The sequence below is a fragment of the Triturus cristatus genome, chromosome 5_2 (genome assembly GCF_964204655.1).
Source record: "Triturus cristatus chromosome 5_2, aTriCri1.1, whole genome shotgun sequence".
In the NCBI taxonomy this organism is placed as follows: Eukaryota; Metazoa; Chordata; class Amphibia; order Caudata; family Salamandridae; genus Triturus; species Triturus cristatus.
The window spans coordinates 467,363,511-467,385,088 of NC_140588.1; the positions used below are offsets into that span (position 1 = coordinate 467,363,511).

At 41.7% G+C, this 21,578-nt stretch overlaps 1 protein-coding gene across 3 annotated transcripts in view; it reads right to left on the bottom strand.

Annotated features, from left to right (window-relative positions):
* CDK13 (cyclin dependent kinase 13) overlaps positions 1-21,578 on the bottom strand; it is an 807,643-nt gene that overhangs the window by 242,894 nt on the left and 543,171 nt on the right. For all 3 annotated transcript variants that reach the window (XM_085607435.1, XM_085607434.1, XM_085607433.1), the window contains exons 10-11: positions 2,503-2,604; positions 2,330-2,407 (exon numbers count right to left, since the gene is read on the bottom strand). In XM_085607435.1, the coding sequence (XP_085463561.1) occupies positions 2,330-2,407; positions 2,503-2,604 (180 nt within the window). The remainder of the gene's footprint in view (positions 1-2,329; positions 2,408-2,502; positions 2,605-21,578) is intronic.

Consider the following 21,578-nt stretch of genomic DNA (forward strand, 5'->3'; position numbering starts at 1 on the left):
ATCCCCAGTGCTCCCTTGCAGCCTTTTTCTTACAGGTACTTTTCCTCAATGACTTCAGCATTGCCACCGCATAAAGCACCTCTACACCTGGACTACCCTGGGCAGGTCAACTTGAACTATTGGTGCTTTCTTGGACCTTGGCCCCTACCTAATTTAAGTACAGAATAGTCCTGTTACTCGCCTGTGAGTGTAACTATGAGGTGAATGTTTCTCCCATAGGGTAACATTACCCCATTAGAGGTTCATGCCTCAAATCTGGAAACAATGGTTTTCTACTATATTACCTGTAAAAATCTCTTAAAGTCTAAAGTACTTCCCTGATCCCGATAATCTTAGTGTCATCTTGAATGTGTATTTCATTTACTGACTGAGTACAACAAATGCTTAACACTATCCTCTGATGAGTCTAAACTTCTCGCCCACACTACCATAAAGAGAGAATTTGGGATTATTAATTTAAGATCTGTACGCCAATAAGGGTCGCCTACATAGTTATCTCATTTTGCGCACTACATAAAAAGGCAGATTCCTACAACTCCCTCTCTGCTTCTTTAGGTTTTCCTCTTTCATATGGACCCTCTTCTGAAGTGGTTACATTCAGGGACTGGATGCCATTCACATAAATACCTAGTAGCCTTCCGGGAATGAACTGTTATGGTACTTTACTGTGCAGTCTGTAGCTGATGTACCCAGATCTCGATTGTAGCTAGCGATGTATGTAGGGATTGGTCTACTGTTCTCATACAGTTTGAGGATCGATTTGAGCAACATTCGGTTTTCCTCTAATATCATTTGAAGTGCAGGAGAACCCAATTCTATTTATAGTACTTCATCTTTCTTTCGCACCTCCCTTTTTTCTGTATCTCTCCAAATATTTTTAGTCTTGTGAAAATTCACTAGCAGTTGACTTCAAGATAAATGGGTGGAGAATAGTGAAAAGTGATTTGCCCAATTGAGACAGACTAGGATTGATGATGAGCAAGCTATCAAGAGAGGGTGGAGATCAGCTTCATCTCTAGTTTCCTGGAATGGGGGGTGGGTAGGGGGAAAGGGGGGTCAATGGTTGCTAAAGAATCTGATGGACATTGGGCAGAGATAGACTAGTACAGGGAGTACAATGCAGAGAATGTGGGTGACCCAAAGGGTGAACCAGTGGCTGAAGGGGTTCTTTTGTCTTACACCCCCCCCCCCCCCACCACCAGTGTCCTCTCCTCTATCAGGGCTTGGGATTCAATCCTGTTGCACACTTGCATGGGGGTTTCAGGACTGGAGACCAAGTTAGTTTTCCTTGGTTTCCCTGACTCAAAGTACACTAACCTTCATATTCTCACCATTTCCTGAGGGAGAATGGCTTGCAATTGTTTATACTGAGTTAGGGAATTTTCTGGATCATTTGGCAAGAAAAATATTCAACCTGGAACAGATAGTACTATTATCTACAGCTTTCAGCGTGCAGCCGCAAAGCACTGAAGGGTTTTATGGTGCAAGACAGGCAGAGTTCTAAGAGTGCCCTAATCATTAGGATGTGCAGTAAGCATCTGAGGAAGTGTGGTGCTTGAAAGAGGCCTCGCTGCAGGGCAGAGATATTGTGAAAAGTGTACAGAACTAACTTTAGATCACAGACACTTTCCAGCGTTACGGTGTAGAGTCACACTGAGCTACTTTTTTTGTCGAAAGGTTCCTGGTTGGACTTGGGGGAATATTTACATTATATCTGTAGCTATTTACATTATATCTGTAGCTAAACATAATTAAGTGCTGGAGAAGCTAATCAACTATCTTTTTCAAAATCTTTGCCTTGAAGGAGCAAAATGTCAGTGTTTCTATTGTTTTAGTGAGACTGCAGTAAGAGACATTGTACATATTGAAACCCATTATACCCCTCTAACATACACTGCACTAGTTACATTTTTAATTAAGGTTACGTGACGAACTTGAAGCCTGGTGAAGACAATTCAACTACACAAGTCAACTGATATGCTGTCTTGCACAAAGACTATGTTTAACATGCCTACACACCATTAAGTGACTGCAGTTGGAAACTGGTTAAGAGGATTAGACTACTGCTTCAAATGCAGGTGGATTGTGGTCATCTTTAGTTTTTTTCAATAAATTCTAATACAGTCTATACGATAAAACAGTGACATTGATTTAAGACTGCACAAGAATGCAAACAGCAAATGGCATAGGGTGCAAGCATTTTAATATATTCGAGATCACACACTGCACAACAAATATTCCACTTCAAGGATAAAAACTGCAATGTGCCCAACAGCAATTCCCATACATATTAACCAGCATATTTAATAGGTGCAGTAAGTACAAGTACCTTATTAGTTCAAGCTGAGCGAGTTCCTGATTTGCTTGAAATATTGGTTTTTTAGTGAACAATTCACCAAGTATACAACTGTTTAGAAAGAAGAATTAAAAAAAGATTTACGCTATGCACTTTTAACTCTGGATGATATTGTACAATAATCACTTTAAAATGTGAAACCATACCCACAACTCCAGACATCAATAGCAGGTGTATATCTTTCTTCTCCGAGCAGAAGTTCAGGAGGCCGGTACCACAATGTAATAACTTTATTAGTATATGGTCGACTGCATCATAAAGAAAGAGGACATCTTAACATTTAAGTTTCTCAAACAGTACAGAAATACTTCAGGATGACAATGTTTAAAAACATTCTTTAGTCTGTTCTTAATGCCAACAAAATCACTCAAAATAGCATGCATTGCCAAAGCCAATAGGTCTCGCCTATGACCGTTATTAGCTTTACAAATATGTTTTAGCAATGTTGTACATTAGAGTGGCTGCTGTTCAGCATGGCTAAAAGTTTGTGGGGCAAAGGAGAGTGGCATGGAGTAGAGTCGTAAAGTGGCATAGCATGGAGTGGCATAAAGTGGCGTGGAGTGTCATGGGGTAGCGTACAGTGCAAGGGCATAGAGTTGAGTGGCATAGAGTGGAGTACAGTGTCAGTGGAGTGCTGTGGAGTGAAGTGGCACAGTGTGTCATGGAGTGGCGAAGAGTGGAGTACAGTGTTAGAGTTGAGTGAAGTGGTACAGAGTGTAGAGGGTATTGTGTAGAGTGTTGTAGAGAAGAATGGCATTGAGAGGAGTAGGCTGACAGAGTGGAGTGTTGTAGAGTGGAGTGATGAGTGTCGTAGAGCACAGTGGCGTAGAGTTGTGTGGTATAGAGTGGCAGTGGAGCAGCACAGCGTTCAGCGGCGCAGTGTCTCACCCTGTGCTCGCTAAGCCACCAGATTCAAGTTAGCCTGGCTGATGAGGGGTGAAACCCCGAAACTAGTCCCAAGATGCTTGTTTCTGGTCCAGGGAGGGCTTGGCCTGACAGTTCGGGCTGGAATGTTCCCATGGGGTGCAGGGCCAAGACTGATTTGCATATGGCTGGGTCTAAACTGGTATGGCGTGCAAGAAAACGATGGATTTAACCCAGATCTGTGACGGGGGTGAATGTTTTATTGGTTCAGCATTCTGATCATCTGCTGTTCTTTTTGTAATGGTTGTAGAGTGCAATCATGCAGAGTGGGGTGGTGTAGAGTAGAGTCACAGAGTGCAGTGGTACATAGAGTTGGGAAGAAGGCACTGGCATAGAGCAGAGTGGTGCAGAGTATAGTGGCGTACAGTCAAGTGTAGTAGAGTGCAGTGGTGCAAAGTAGATGGATGTGGAATTGCATAGAGTAAGATGCAGTGGTGCAGAGAAAAAGTGCAGGAGTGTAAATCAGAGGGGCGTAGAGTGCAGCAGCGTAGAGTATAGTGGCATAGCCTGGAGTGATGCAGAGCGCAGTGGCATAGCATGGAGTGATGCAGAGCACAGTGGCATAGCATGGAGTGATGCAGAGCGCAGTGGCATAGCATGGAGTGATGCAGAGCGCAGTGGCATAGTACAGAGTACACTGTCAGAGTGTAGTGGCGTGGAACTGAGTGGTGTGGAACACATTAACGTAGAGTGCAGTGGAGCAGATTGCAGTATATAGAGGCAAAGAGTGCATTGGTGCAGAGTAGACTGTTGTAGAGTGCATTGGTTTTGAGTGAAGTGGTGTAGAGTGCATTGGCAGAGTGCAGTGAAGTAGAGTCGTGTGACGCTGAGTGCAGTGGCGTAGAGTAAATTGTTTCCGAGTATAGTGCAGTGGTGCACAGTAGATTAGAGTGACGTAGAGAGTATTGGCATAGAGTGCACTGGCGTACAGTAGAGTTTGGTGATGTGGAGTGCAGTGGCACAGAGTGTAGTGTTGCATAGTAGGGTGGAAGAGTGGAGTGAGTTGGAGTGGTGTAGAGTGCAGTGGCAAAGCGTGCCGTGGGTAGAGTGAAGAGATGTGGAGTGACACAGATAAGAGTGCAGTGGCATAGTGTGGTGCAGAGTAGAGTTTAGTGGCGTGGTGCATGGTAGTCATGTAAAGTGGAGTATGCATGGTATGGTAGTGTACTGCCGTTACAGACATCTCATCTTCAATTGAAATGACCATTACATATGCACTCACATACATTTTACTAATAAAAGTAAACAGTGCACAAAGATGTGTGGAAACATCAAACAATGTATTGATTTCATCACCCAATGTATTGATTTGATCGTCAGCACAGTTCAGTTACAGACATTTACATTTTGTTGTACGCTAGAAAAAAAAAAAAAAACTGTCGTTCAGCCTTCCTCAAGCACACCCACAGTAGCCCACCTGTTAGTCACAAATCCTCTCACTCCGATCTCAGAGAAAGAAAAGTAAACACCAAGCGTCATGGAAGACACCGCCTGACATTTGACCTCAGTCTTTGAATGCACAGCACAGGTGACAATATTAAGAGTTAGTGGAAGAATACAGTCTGGAGTGACAGTTTGTTTGAATGCCTGCGCGCGGCATCACCCGTCACCTGTTAAAGGCGTGCGGCTTCACATTGCTGCTGCGACATCATGCGAGACGCTTCAACCTGTTGTGACGTGGTATGTGATGTTGGTATGTGTCTCCTGAAAGGTGGCCTGTTGTATTTGAACGCATCTAATTGGATTTTGATTTAAATGTGAGGGATTGGAAAACCAAGGTCCGGATGAACATTAGATGTTTCATTTATTGTTTGGATGTCAACAGTGACTATATTTATTTTTGGCTTGCAGGATTTAAAAGAAAATCACAAACAGTTTTAGCAGTAATTTTGACATTTGAAGTGAATGAATTGAGTATCTAGCCAGATACAGGTGATTGGGAATTAACTTTTTCACGTTGTATGGGAGACTCTTGTATCTGTTTGGATGCTGGTGGCATTTGTTGTGGTTTCGGTGTTGTGTTCTGTAGTGTTTTTGTGTTATTTGTATTGGTAGTAATAATTCACAGGGTGCTACAACACAAATGCAGAATATTTCACCTCCACCATTTTTTCTACCATTGCCAGGTGATCCATTGCATAAATAGTCCAAATGGAAAAAGATTTTGAACATTATTTGAACGTTTGTGGATCCAACTGTTCAGTTTAAAAAAAAAAAACTTGTTGCTTATACACTGCCTTGGTTCAGAGGGGCAAGAGGTCTTGGAGCAGCTCCCAGACCTCTGATGTTGAAGATGGGGATAATGCTCGGCTAGTGAGAAAACATCTAATTTCTTCACACTTTTCTCATTCATTTAAACTAGACGTAGAATCATCCCCATCCCATCTTTGTCACCATTCTGTGGTATAATCTTGTAGCAAGTAAACTCCACACCAAGGATTTGAGATACAACCAGGTTTTTTTTTCCAATAGGGACTCTGGCCTCCAACCACACAGTCACTGTTTCATCTTCAGCTAAACTGACTGACACCTAGAACTCCGGAACACTCATGATGACACTGTGTTCTAGATGCAAAACAATGCAATAATCAACTCTTCAAAAACATGTTCAGAATAACAAAGGCGGATGTTTTAGGAGTGGAAATGTTGTACATTGGGTGAATAGCAAGGACTGTCCTGCCAATAAGTGAAAGAGTAAATGAGGTATGTGTGAAGAAATTAAATAGACTTTTCTTACCCAAGACTTCTATAGTACTTGAAAGGCATAATTTTGGAATGCATGTTCAGTTGCCTGAAGAGTCGGTGGAAAATTGTCAGTGCTTTAAGACTTCTAGCCTCCTCTAGTAATTTTGGTGAAAGTGTTGGAGCATGTAAGAGATCAGTTCATGTTGAGGTGTGCCAATGACATAGTAAGAGAAGAGTTGTGGCTTAAAGGGAATCCTAAATTTTTTGGTGTAATAAGTATAGCTAAACAAACTGAACATTAACAAGAATGTTTTGCAGAGTTACGTCAAAAGAAATCAAACATCTGGGGCTAATACGGTTGGTATAAAGAATAGTGTATAAACAACAAAAGTGATTTTTTGCTCTCTAAAAACTAATGGAGCAATAGACTCTAAGATCGTCTTTTTGTGTGAGTGTTATGAACATTTTCGTTTTTGCTCTTGATTTTTTTGCTCTCTAAACTAATGGAGCAATACACTCTAAGATCGTCTTTTTGTGTGAGTGTTACAAACAATAAAGTATTGCCCACCCGTAACAACGCTGTAAACAACCATGTGGTTTGCGCTCCAGTCGTTCAGAGCGCTCGATTAGAAACTTGCAGACCTGACGCTTGAGTGTCACATGACTAGTGACGCGTTTCCTGATTCCGGTCTTCTGACCGTACATTTACTTTAAAACACCCTCCGAACCGACTACAAGGCATCGTCGGGGCATTGGTGAGGGAACGTGTAGGACTCACACGGGCGGATGGCTTTGATGAACTGAGTTGGCGGGTTGATTTGCTACAACTATCTGGAGGTAAAACAAAGGCCTTGCGCAAACCTAATAACACGGCTGATTTTCCAATCTTGCAGTGTGACTTCATGCCACCGCCCCTCTCTGGGACCCATGGAGTGAGGCCATTATATGCTTTATGTAAGCCTAGTTCTTCTTTCTTCTTTACCGCTAAAATACATCGGTAATATCCGAGCAGATGTGTGTGTGTGTATATATATATATACACATTTAAAAAATATGGAAGCACGCTTATGATTATTCATGACCTGGTGCCGATTGATACAAAGAGTCTGTCATTTCTTCTGGGTCATTCTCAACATATAAAATTGCACAAGGGTTCATTGGTTTATGTCACTAATATGGCACCAAAATCCTTCAGCCATAGAGCATTTTTCGTTATAGTTCTAAGAGCATGTAGTACTAGCACAATTGAAATCACTCATGGGCATGTGCAAGCACTGTAAACAATTATGTATGGTATGTGAATTTTCTTGTCCTTGTTTTTTCTGTTTTTGTGTCATTACAGAAATAAGATTTTCAGAAATCCTTAAGACATTACAAAAACCGTGAGTTATTCTGGTTCAGTTCTCCACCACAGGTTAGGGTGCGCCTTAGCATGCGCATACCGTCGTGGTGGGTTGGTCCCGATGAATGCCTCGCTAAGAGCATACAGAGACTGAAACATGTTGACCACTTTTACTTTTCACTTTATTCTCACTTTAGGATATATCTGGTAAAATTAGCCACTTAATTATCCTCCACAACTGCTTTTATTGGTGCCTGTTTTTCCGCCAATAAAATTCTTTGGATAAAACCAAGGCATCTTTTAAACCACGTCTTTGCACGCACTTTTGGCACACTCGCATCACTGGGGGGAAAAAAAACGCTCCGCTGTAAACAGGCGTTGTAGCACACCAGGGTCGCACTCGGCATGTCACCAATTAGTTTGGTGAGTGAGGGTTCTTTTAAAAACTCGGATTTTTCTTGCTGGCTCTTTGTTTATTAATCGCACTCTTTTGTTGTTTATACAATATTGTTCTGGGAGACTAAGAGTGTCGTAATTTTACCCTCTCTCCTGTTTAACAATATGGTATAAAGAATAATCAACTCTTCAAATTCAGAATTTTTTTTTTTTTTTGTATACTTTTTTTATTTTTATCATCACAAATGGCACTTAGATACTATGATACAAATAAAAAACATAAAAGCAAAGTTTTATATCCTCTTGATAATACACAATAGTAATAAGTAATAAATCCCAAGATAAAAAGGGAAGTTACAGAAGGAAGGAGAGCAATAATCCTATATTCAACAATATATAGACAGTATTTCATACAATAAATGCAATGATAAGAAATTATATTATCAAAAAGACATAGGTCGCCATAATAATTCAAATTTAATTAAAGAGCGAATTCCCCTTGCTTTGGCTAAGGCAGCCTCCAGACCATAAGTTTCTTTGATTATGACCCAACAATCTTCAACCAACGGAGGTGTGGGAGAGATCCATACCCTAGCTATAGTTAATCTAGCAGAAGCCATCAAAACTGAAAAGAGACGTACTATATTTGGATTATTCTCCTTATATCCCAACATAATTTCTAAATCAGTAAGTGGTTGTTCAAACCCAAGTTTAGACTGTACCAATTGTTCCATTTTCTGCCAAAAAACCGTCAATGCTGGGCATGATATAAACATATGTAGTAAATTAGCTGCATAAAGTCCACATTTAGGGCAGTATTTTTTATCGCCGATCACATTTCCTTGGGCCCATTTAGCTAATTTAGCCGGCGTATAATACAACATACAGACCGTTCGTAGCTGCTGGAGTTGCAGATTGACAGAATGGACCGACTCTTTCAAATTCCCTAATGCTTGTTTGATCATGCTGGGTGAGACCATTGTACCCAAAATTTGACTCCAGCGTTCAGCTAATTTTTTACTGCCATCCAATTTAAAACCATGTAAGTGTGTATACATTAATCCTATTAAGGATTTGGTCTTTCTTCCATATATACATTCCCAAACATTTGACTGCGTAAACTCAATTGTCCCAAGGTTTGAAATCAAATAGTCCCTTACTTGCAGATATTTAAAAAAAAAATGTGATGGTAGATTATATCTTTGACACAAATTTTCAAATGATTGGATTTCCTTCCCATTATATATCTCACCCAAACATGTAATTCCATACTTAGCCCAAGATTTGCCAGCCTGATCCTGAAAAACCTCAGGGAAAAGAGGATTCCCCCATAATGGACATTTGTCGTGGAACATTGATAATTTACATTTATAAGACATATCTTTCCAAATATATAACGTGTCCCTTACAGTCTTGAACTTTACTCTCTTGAAGTAATTAGGGTCATTTATTCCATACAAAAACATATCTCGTTGATTACCCAAAATGAGATTAAAAAGTGAATCTGTCTGGTCCATACCCAGCAAACAACGAAAACGCCCAGTAAATGAGGCCCAAAAATATAATTTGAAATCCGGGAAACCTAGTCCGCCCTGTTCATATGAGGATTTAAGTAGCTCAATTGCCCTCCTAGGTTTCTTATAGCCCCATATGAAACTACTACAGATACCCTCGAGTTTTTTAAACAAAGTATTAGGAATTTTCAGAGGAATTGAACGAAATAAATATAAGAATTTGGGGAGTATTTTCATTTTAATTAAGTTGCATCTGCCAAGCAATCCCAAAGGAAGCCTATGCCAGATTTTAAACAGCTTGCTAGTCGCCTGCAAGAGTGGTACATAATTAAGATCAATAATTTGAGTAACCTTAGCGGTTATCTTTACCCCTAAATATGTCACGATTGTGGATGCCCCGGGAATAGATTTATAAATCCCCTCTGTAGTGAGTACTTGGGTTTTATTAACATTTAGTTTATAGCCTGAGACATTACCATATTTCTCGGCTTCTTGCTTAATCTTACTCACAGCCTCATTTGGGTTAGTTGCATAGACCGCTATGTCATCGGCGTATGCTGTAATTTTGAGGTTGAAAATACTGGATTCCAGTGGGTTAATGTATGCACAGAATTGTAATGTACGTAGAAATGGCTCAATATATAAGGCAAAAAGTAGTGGAGATAACGGGCAGCCCTGTCTAGTTCCACATAAAATCCTAAACGATGCTGATCGTAATCCCATATAAGAAAGATTAGCTTGTGGGTTGCAATATAAGGCTTTTATACAAGATTGAAACTGCATACCTATACCAATCTTAAGTAATACTGCCCATAAAAATTCCCACCTGACACGGTCAAACGCTTTTTCGGCATCTAGTAAAATCATTCCAAAATCTATTTTCCTTTGTTCTGCGTAATCAAATGCTCCAATAGCCATGTTCACGTGTGCCGTGGTGTCCCTCCCCAATATGAATCCATGCTGTCTTTCAGAAACTAAATCCGGCATAAGCGGAGCTAAGCGGGTTGCCAGTATCTTTGAAAATATCTTTGCATCTGCATTGATAAGTGAGATTGGCCGGTAAGACCCACATTCAGTTGGTGGTTTATCCTTTTTTAGAAAAAACACGATCTGTGTCTGATTCCATGATATCGGCACCTCTCCACTACTAGCTACACATTGTATCACACTAATAAGTGGCAAAAGCAGAGTCTTCTTAAAAGTTCTATAAAATTCCAACGGTAATGAATCAGTGCCAGTAGCTTTCCCAGTAGGCAATGTTAGTAATGCTGACTCAACCTCTTTGATCAGAAACTTTTCGTCCAATATAGCACTTCTCTCTCTATCTAATACTGGAAGATCGCTATTATTAATATAACATAGAATCTCATCTTGATTGGGGGGCCATGTAAGAGTGTAAAGCTGTTGGTAATATAATAAAAACTGCTCCAAAATACCTGAGGAATCTGTATGTATTAACCCATTTGCACCCTTGATAGAATTAATCTTAACTTTTGCCTTTGTTTCGGCAGTTTGATATGCCAATATGTGACCTATGTGCTCCCCGTATTCATATTTTTCTAAACGTTGTTTATTATAATTGGCAGCCATTTTATCCCTTAAAGACTGTTTAACTGAAATTCTTGCGTCAATTAATAGGCAGAATGCCCTTTCCTGGGCTATTAAATCTTTTTTTTTTTTAACTGCTTCCACATGCTGACCTTCAATGTCTCGTAAGTTGTTTACCAGTATCTCCATCTCCCTTTTTCGTTTTTTATTCTGTAAAAATATATATTTTTGTGTGATACCCCGAACATACGCTTTCATAGTTTCCCACACCATAGCTGGGGACGCAATTCCGATGTTTATTTTGAAAAACTCCTCCAAATGCTGAGTAGTGAAAACCAAATATTCGCTATCTTTCAGCAAGTATCTAGGAAAGGAAAATAACCTGAGTTCTTTTTTCTCAATTTTAACCTAAAAAGAAAAAATAATAGGATTGTGGTCAGAAGTTACTCGGGGACAAATTTCCATTTTTGATACTAGAAGTAGACTATCAGACACTAGGACCATATCAATCCTAGAGTATGATTTATGAGGAGCCGAGTATTAAGTATAACCTGGTATTAGAGGATATTTATATCTCCAAGCATCCTTAATAGATTGAAGTCTTATTATTTGTAATATTGCTCCTCGAGTTTTACGCATTCTTAAGTTAGAGCTTTTCCCAGTGGAGTCTATGCTATAATCTAAAACACAGTTGAAATCCCCCATAACCAATTTTTCCCCTTCCCAATTTAACATTTCCAGATTAAGAAACTCAAAAATAGAGGGGTCATCCACATTGCAACCATATACAGCACATATAACATATTTTTGGCCCAATATATCAAGCTGAGCCAGTGCCCAACGTCCTCGTTTGTCAGCCTGTTTTTTAATTACTGTACAATTAAACCTTTTATCTTTCAGAATAGCCACACCCTTTGTAGATACAGTCTGAGTAGTACTGATAATAGTATCCAACCCTAAATGTGACAATAAATTTCGGTCCTTATATGCTAAGTGTGTTTCTGTTAAAACCACAAGTTGAGGTTGATAGACTCGAAGCTCTTCTCGAACTAGCCGTCGAGCAGCAGCAGCTGATGGTCTCCCCGCACCCTTAACAGCACCGAGCGCGAATGCGATTACCGAATCCCGAGCGACTCTGAGCGGCAGGAGAAAGAAAGAGGGCATTCTTATTTTCTTTTTTGAATGTGGCGATTTCTCTTCACGGAACCAGTACGGAGGGCGTCTGGACGCCTGCCTGCGGATTATCGGATCTTAGCGTGGAACTTTCCCAGTCGATCGGCGCTCTGCTGGTCAGGTCTTTCGTCAGTAACTGTGCCTTGGACATCGATACCTGACAGTGGTGGAAGGATGGCGCCACCCAAGACTACCCCGAGGAACACCCGAACGGGACGAAATATTGCCGGTGGTGAGGTAGGCTTAACTGGTGTGACGAATGTAAAAGAGAAGACAGGTATCACAACTAGTAAGCCGATTACACACCTGCTACAGACCGGGAGAGTGCCGGAGCTTCTCACAGGCAAGTACCCTTCTGATAACAATGTTACAGAAGCTCTATTGATGGCAGTATCTGATTGCAGCACAGTTGCTATTGAAGCTGAGAGCGCTCTCTTTGGCAGCACAGACTTGAAGTCACCTAACAACGGTGGCTCTAGCAGTGGGTGTGTCGCAAATGGCACTGGTGAAGAGAGGAGCTGCTTGGTGGAAACCATAGTGTCTGCACAATCTACTGGTACGTTTAGGGGAGCTGGAGAGAAATCGTTGGACATAACTGAGCCTGCGAACTCGCTTAATATCCATAGTAACATAAATCAAGGAGAATCATGTGTGAATATGGCTCACTTAGCGGTGAAGGCTAAACCCATAACAGACAGTGCTCTGCAGGAAGTAGAGGGAGAAAGCGAAGCCAATGACTCAGGTTCGTTCAACGATGTCGAAGAGTCTACGGAGCCTACAGAGCTGTTAGATCAGACGGTGGCTAAACCATTAATGGGCAAGAAAGGCAAAGGGAAAAATAAGAACAAACTAAAATCAAAAAATCATATACCCCCTATACATACTGCGTCTTCTACGGGGAGAGCTATATCTGATAACAGTCCTCTTCGGAAATGGGTGCAAGCAAAAGGGGGGGTGAGGAGTATGGCATTGCGACTCTCGGGTACTAGCCCTTCTGAGGACAATATCGCGAAACCTAACCCTGTGCCTACAGTAAAAGATGTTATTCTGGTGGAGGCATCCTCGGGGGGTTCACAACTTTTACCTATGAACTATGGTGATGCATACTCTTCAGCTGAGTTCCATTCTACTCAGGCGAAGGCTGTCTCCACGGAGGGAGTAAGTAGCAGTCAAAGTGTACCTACATCATCACCTACATCATCACTATCTCTGATCTTACAGTCATTAAATGAGCAAAGACAAGAGGCAAAAATACACTATACTCAGGCTCGAGAAGACAATAGCAGAAGGAGACAGTCTTTGCAAGAAATGGCGGATAAACTTAGTGGATTGACTCGAGACATCTCGGAACTGCAGCAGAGAGTACTAGCTACTGAAGAATTATCAGAGCGCTCGGATGTCTCCACAAAAAAACATGAGGAACAGATCTCAAGCATGCAGATCAAACTGGAAGATATTGAAAATCGCCAACGTCGACAAAATCTGAGGGTATTTGGTATTCCCGAAGGTGCAGAAGGAGTGGATCCGAGGGGGTTTATGGTCAAACTATTTCAAAAAGCTTTTCCGGATCTCTCCGACTGGGACTGGGATTCCCAACTTCAAAGAGTTCATAGGCTACCACTAAGCCAAAAAAGCAAGGGAGGGCAGTACCCTCGTCCGTTACTGATCTATTTTGGGAATTTCCTACTAAGACAGGCAGTGGCAATAAAAGCACGGCCTAATACGCCAGTATCAGTCGATTCATTTACTTTCTTTACTAGATCAGATCTTAGTAAGGCCACAATGGATAGGCGTTGGAGATTACGACAATTCATAGATCCTATTAAGGCCCTCGGAGCTCAAGCTTTTCTACAAGAGCCAGCACGGTTAAAAGTCCTTAGAGGCAGCCATACTTACATCTTTCTAGATGAAAAGGAAACAGGTTTGGCTGTGGCTAAATGGCAAGCTGAAGATACTGAACAGAGATAGCTGGGGGGGCCTTGGTGATTTTGTCGATCCCGGTGGCTTTACAATTTCAGTATAGATATGGATATAACTACTGGTTATTAGTCAGGGGATCCAGGCAGTAGAATTCCTTTTTCCTTTCTCTGGGGGGGGGGGGAATAATAATAATAATACATCTCTAAGTTAGATTGAATTTGTGGAAAATGAGAGCGTTAAATAAACCATCAATGGACTGTTAATTGGGCTATTAACTATTAACTGGGATGGAAATATATAAGAACAAAACAAAAAAAAAACAAAAAAAAAAAAAGAGGGGGGGATCGATGTGCCAAGGGTATCTGAAATAAAAGGGGGTGGGGTGACCATATTCATATGCTGCTGCTCTAAAGGGCTGCCCTTACAGCGGCAGTTGTTTCTAGGGGGAGGGTTCTTCTAAGACACAGGGTCAACGTTGATAATAATGTTGTTCCAAAAAGGTGGGGATGGGGGTTGGGGTGGGTGGAGGGGGGTGATCTGGGGTGGAGGAAAATCATCATCACTAGGGCATGTTGGTCTCAAAGTAAGGGGTACGTTTTTTTTTTTCACCTTCTTAACTTTCTTTGGTACTTCTTTTGGTGGTACTTTTTTTTTATATACTGATAATGACGGAAGGAGGTGGGCTTATACAAAAGTTAGAAATTAAATATGAGTTGGATAAAAAGTCTGGTATGTAATGTCGCGGGTCTCAATAATGCAAATTCAGAAATTTAAAGAAAAACAAAGGTGCATGTTTCAAGTGAAGAAATCATGGATATTGGGCGAATAGCAAGGATTGTCCTGCCATCAAGTGTGAGTGTAATGCAGGTGGAAAGAAGGGGCATTAAGGAAAATGTTGTAAAAGTGGTATTGCCTCGAAAACAAGTGAAAGGGTAAAAGAGAGAAATAAGGAAAAAATACTTATTACAAATCACTCATGACGTCAATGGCATAAAAGAAGATTGTGGTCCTCCTCCTGATGTTGGGCTGGTAAATGCAACTGAGGTGGAGATGATGGATTCTGGTGTAAGGTAGACAATTTCAGTTGATGTGTTTGACAAACTTTTTAAAAGAAATGTGGTTTTGTTGAAACCGGATGTTCAGCTGTATGCATATGGTAGGAAACCTATAGAATTGATTGGGTATTTTGAAGAACATTTTGATTTTAAGGTAAATGAAGCAAGTCGTAAGGTGTACATTCCTGGGGTGGGTGATATTGTTTTAAGATGGCCACAACTCAAATGTTATTAGGCATTACATGAAATCCGAATGCCAATCCTCGGGTTCAAGTGAACATTGTGAAATGTTTTCCTGAAAATTTGGTCTCTGAGTTTTCCTCTGTATTCTCAGACAAAGTAGGGTGCCTGAAAGGGTACATGCATTATATTTGATTGAAAAGTAGATGCTACTCCTTTTTGTTCCAAAGCAAGGAGTATTCCTTAAAGTGTGAGGAAGGCTGTCATAGTGGAATGGAACAGGGTTTGCGGTGAAGGGATCATTGAGCCAGTGGAAGCGAACAAACGGTTGGCTCCAGATGTGATAGCATGCAAAACTAATAATGAGATTAGGATTTGTATTGATTTAAGAGAACTTAATACACGTGTTGTGGAGGATACATTGCCACTACCTGAAATCACCTAAATGCTTGGTACTTTGTCTGGAGATACGTTTTTCACAAATTGGGTTTTACCTCTGCATAGCAGGTAAAACTTACTGACAGATTAAAGGAATTTACATCATTCATTACTACCTTTGGCACATACAGGTTTAATTACATGCCGTTTGGGTTGCGTTCAGCAGCCTCAATATTTCAGAGGCTAATAATGAAGTTGTTTGGAAATATGAATGGCATGCTGTATTTCCAAGATGACAGTTTTTGGATCTGACATGGTGTAACGTGAAAAGAGTCAAGGGTGTACTCAAAATTCTGGATGATAGTGGAGTCAACCTCAAGGCAAAAAAAAATTACGTTTGCCCAGGAACAGATGGATTATTTTGGTCATGTTCTTTCTAGTCAAGGTGTGAAACCCAAGCTTGATTTAGTCAGTGCGAAACAAAATTTAGCCTGATCTGAGAAAAAAAAGAGGAACTGAAACAGTTTTGGGGGATGGATGAGTTTGTTAAGAAAAGGAGTAGAGATAAGAGTGTTCTAAGGAATGTGGGCTGGAATTTGTAGAGGCAAAAATGTTTAGGAAAGGTACATTCTAGGTTTGAAATGTGTTCTCTAGTGAAAAAGGCTTAGGAGCAGTTTTGAAACAAATTCAAAATGAATCTGAAGTCACTATAACATTTTCATTAAGAGCATTGAGGGGGGTCCGAATCCTGGTATTCTACCATTGAAAAAGACTTTTGCGGTCTACTGGGCTATCAAGAAATGTAACAAATGTCTCTGGGGATAAGATTTTTGGTTAAGGTGCGATTTCCAGTCACATATGCAAATTAATTGCTGCACTGGTAGTAATGAAGTGCGTGACAATTGGTGGTTGGATGAATAAGTCAAGGTGTGTAGAGTCACGGGCGGGTGGGTGCATCAAGGAGTCGGAATGGCAGGAGACGGCCAGTAAGGATAAGACAATAGTGGCAGTTTATGACAAGGTTCAGAGTGGAAGAGTGTGGGAAGCAAGAAGTGAGGAAGAGAAGAGTTTTGTCAGAGTACAGAATGAGCTATCTGAGAATGTCAGATTAATCATAAGAAATTTGAGATTAGTACCTCCAGAAAGTTTGAGGAGATGACTGATAGACTTGGCTCATGTGGGGCCCCTAGGGATATGTAAAATCAAAGAACGTCTGAGGTGTGATTATTGGTGGCTGGGGATAGACTTACAAATTGAGAGAGATATTAGAGTGTGTGTTAAATGCTCCCCAAGTGATAAAACTAAGAAAGTGAGAACATCCCCAATGGTTTGTAGAGGGATTCCTTTGGAACCATGGCAGGAAGTCGCATTGGACATTGTGGGGCCATTGGATGTGAGGGCAAGACCGGTTTATTTACTAGTATTGATGGATATGTTTTCCAGATGACAGGAAGTGGTAACTTTATGAGAGATTACTACGACTGCAGAAATAAGATTTTTGGAAAAAACGCAAGTAGAGAAAGTAGTCTGGGAGCTATTCTCACGGATAATGGAGTACCTCAAGAGCTATATAAGAGTTTTTCAGTACAAGAATATTCTACACAAGAACGGTTCACTTTATCACCCTCGGAAGAATGGCAGGGTGGAAAAAATGTAATAGAACTTTGAAAGAGCATACAACTTGCCAGAGTGTCTGGAAAAGATTGGAAGAATGAAAAGTGGAGAAAAATTGAAGCTTATAGATTTGCTCCTCATGCCATTATCGGGCGCACACCTTTTGAGATTTCGTAGGAGAAGGCCGAGAACAAATGTTTGCCCTCCCTGGATGCAAAAAAGTTCCGGAGAAAAAGAGGAAGGGTGGATAGAAAGAAATGGCAGATTTTCAAATGAACGCATGGAAAGCAAAAATTATAAGCAGGAACAAAGGTAACCGGTCTATGATTTACGAAAGTGTGGAGCTGACAAGAAGGGCAAGATGGGAGATCTGGTAATTGTGAAATTCCCTATGAAAGGATGTGGTATTTCAAAGTAAAGTAAACCACTTAAAGTTGTTAACGTATTTAAAAATGCTGTTAAGCTTGAAGATGGGCAGATTTGGAACATGAAAGTTGTTGCGATTATTCACAAGTGACTATGTTCTGAAAGTTCATGTGTAGTAAGGCTGCACCTTGATAAACAGTCTGCTTTGAGATTATTAGAGTTGTTTATTCTGTGTGTAATTATATGTAGGTTTCTTTGTGAGATTTGTTTTGCTGTGTATTTCTTTTTATTCTTGTTTGTGTTTTCTGTTTAGAGGGGAAGATTTGTGGCATCCTGCAGTGTTTTGCATATGGAACACAGTGTCATCATCGTGAGTGTTCCTGAATTCTATGTGCCAGTTAGTTGAGCTGAAGATGAAACAGTGACTGCATGGTCGGAGGCTTGAGTCTCTATTGGAAATCAACCTGCTCATATCTCAAATCCTTGGTGTGGAGTTTACTTGCTACGAGATTATACCACAAATGTTATTTACCCTGTAAGCTTATGTTCGTACTATGTAGTGCTCTCACACCATCTAGTGCCCGGCTCAGACGTTTGCAATGCATTTTTCTTCGAAGTAGTATTTGGAGGCATGTGGTATCATGTGAATTATCCCTTAGTTAGCAATTTGCATTGGCACCAGCTCCACTGTTAGATTGTTTTTTGCACAGCAGGTGAGTGTACAGAAGGAGCAGTAGTGGAGACAGTATACTGACTATTCATGATGCAAGCGTGAAAAGAAAAATATCTAAAGCTCCTATTGGCTCTCGGGAGGCGGATGGGTGTATGTGAATCTAGAGTACTAAAAGCTATGAACAGATGCTAAAACTCAAATATATATATACACATACATATAGTTCGTAGCATGTGTGGCTGTAGATACACATGCTCTGCATAAACTGGAATGCAGTACGCCCATAAACTGTAGTTATCCAGTGGGTGATGCATACGTTTTAAGCTAAGTATGTGAGACAGTTTGGTCAAACCTAGCATGTTGGTATGCTAGGAAGTCCACTCAATAGTGTTTGGTAAAAGTGTGTGGAGTCCATCATAGAGCTGGCTCACAAATGTCTGCTATAGGAATGTTCCAAAGGCAAGCCACAGTGCCTCCCTTTTTTAGGTCTTGCTGAGTCAGCGCATGCGCTGCTCTGCTAGACATTTAGTTAGTGGCTTTTGGAAGTGCTTCCAAAGGCTGTTGCCGGCCACCAGCTGTCGGCAAAGCTGTTATGTGGCACTAGCAGCGGCTTTCACTTTTGCCGCTGCGCGTGCGCACCACTCGCGTGTTTTTTTTTATGTTTCTGACTTCTCTCTGGTGTATCAGACAGTATGTTTACACTTCTGCGACATGACTAACTGAACATATCACGTTCTTCATCACACCCATACACAGGATGCTTCGTGCAAGGCACAAATATCCGGAAGCTTTCTGCAAATCTGTCATATCGCGTGACACCTCAAGAACGTTGTTGATTTTTTATTGACCTAGCGTTGCTATATAGTGCAACATTTCAAAGCATCGTTGTATGAACTACAATAATAATAATCCACATTAGTTAAGCGCGAACAATCACCCATAAGGGTCTCTAGGCGCTGGGGGCCATCGGAAAGATTAAGCAAGCTATTGCCCAGAGTCACATGGTGCCGGGCTAATCTGCCGCCGGTGCCGGGGATCGAACTGTGATCCCCCAGAATCCGGAGTCAGTCGCCCTGGCCGCAGTGCCACACCTCTTCTTACAACCCCCCATATGTAAAGTGATGTTGGATAAAAAAAAAAATGTAAGCACATGAAACAGGACATACAACTGCACCAATTCCAGCCATCCCAGATCAAGAGGGGATGCCACCGAACAACACCTTACCTCCTGTTTCTACAAAGAATTTTGAAAGCCTGATTTTCCCAGCTTGCTTTCGATTTTATCGGACTTCGATGCGGTAGTGACTCGTTCCCATTACAACGTCCTTAGCAACAACGCAACATCACGTGAACAGCATCATGCGGCGTTGCGTCCTATTTCTGTGCATAGTAATTTAAACGCCAGTCGACGGGTCGAAAAGCTGATGGAGATTTGCGGCAGGCAGACTTTTCGCTTACGAGAGGAATTGCTAATTAATTTAGGCTGCAGTAGCTGAGTTGTATAAGCAGGCGTATCTGTAGTCAGTGGCATTGGTAACCGAGGCCTGGTATGTCGAGCCATAGATAAGGGGTTGTACATTATTCTGTGACACAGGTGGGTCTGTGAATCCACGACTATCAAATCGGTACACCGAACCGTAAACTATTTAATTTCTATGCTAGTATTGATTTTGCGTGTGTTGGTGCAGCGAAGGAGTCCACACAACGTGTTGTGGCAACCTCTTTATTCCCAAAGTGCGGAGGCACAGGCATACAGCCTCGCTTCAATGACCCTCCCCCACCACAGAGAGCGTCTCGCAGCTTGTTTTAAACTTTAAGCACGCGCATCTCTTTACCCATCTCCCTCTTGTTTCCCTTCTTTTTAGCACTGGTTTCTCTTTCTGCTACAGCATGTTTCGTAGCTGTGCTTCTTTGCCTCACTGTATTTATGCTTTAATGCCACTTTTTGTCATCTGTGCTTCTTTTACTTTTTATGATCTCTGCCTGCCTTATGGACTTTTTGTTCCGAGCACTAATGTTTATGTTTTACTGCCAATTGTTTTGTTGGCTCTGCTTTCTATTGGAGGTGGTGTTTGCAGGCTACAGATGGGGTTGTGCTGCTTAGCTGTGATAGAGAGATCTTGCTTGCTTCTCTGCTCCCTCCGCGCCATACTCTACCCCTGCCCGATTTTCACATCCCAGCTGGCGTCTCCCAGCCTCTCTTCCAGCATTGCTGAACCTCTGTGCTGTGCTCGTCCTGTCCTGCGATCATCCATCCCTAGAGACGACATAAGCCCCCAGACTCGAGAGCCCGGCGCTGCACAGCTCATACCCAAACATGGTGGTGAAGGGACGAGCCGCACTGATTGCCGGCCTGCTCATTCTCTGCCTCCTTTGCACCATAAAGTCCACCAAACAGAAACACAAGAGACTAGAGGGCTGATCACGGGACAACACCGCTCGAGCCTGATCCTCCGGCGCCTTATCCATTTGCAGCCTGTATTCATATCCAGCTGCTTCATGCATGCTTCTACCCAGGGCAAGATCCTGAGCTCCAATAACTTCTGCATGCTGCCGCTTTCCCTTTGTATATACCTGCACCCTCAGGCATACGGTGTTGCCCCTGTGCACGCTGCCTCTTTCAGCCTTCCAAGCTGGCTTATGTTGGTTCCTGGTGCCCATTCATCTCCCACCACGTGTGCCCTATGCATGCTCCACCTGCCATGTGCACCTTTTATTATTATTATTTGTTATGATAATGCACATCGTCAAGAAAAATCCGAAATCTGTAGAGCATGGCCAAAAGGTATTGGCAATAGCCCCAGTGGGGAAACCTATTGGCTTTGCCAATGCTGGTTCTTTCACAACACTGGTTACAAATCACCTAATAATCTTTGTGTGCCGAAATACATGCGTGACGCCTGGTTCTTTGTAAAGCGCTCTAATGCCCTCAGGCCTTGCTCGCGCTATAATACAAATACTAAAAAAGAAATGTTACTGTAATGGGAATTGCCCACAGTAATGCGTTTACCGCCAGTGCTAATGTTATTGCTGTTAGGGTACTCTGAAATGACTTTTACGACGGGTCAGAATATTTTTCCTTTTTAAAAAAAACAAAAACCTGACGAACACCATCATTGTCATTCCAAGCGCTTTTTACGTACAGGGGCTTTATTCTGTTGGTGCGCTAGGGTATATGGCCCTTCGTTTTCAGGTTAGCAACCATCTCCATTCTAACTCATCCATCAAAGAGGGCGATCCTGCCTTCACTTTCCTTGTTTACTTTCATTTAAGTGCATTTACCACATGTGCTGCTTTTAACCATATGGCAGACAGCGAGCAGTGCAGGCGGCAGCTTGTCATTCACAACAACCCCCCTCCCCCAATGCGCCACTCCAGTAACCCACCAAGCTAAAGGTCAGTGGAGTGACGCTTATACCGCCCCTCATGACCACTGTGTAAAGTTTTATCCGGC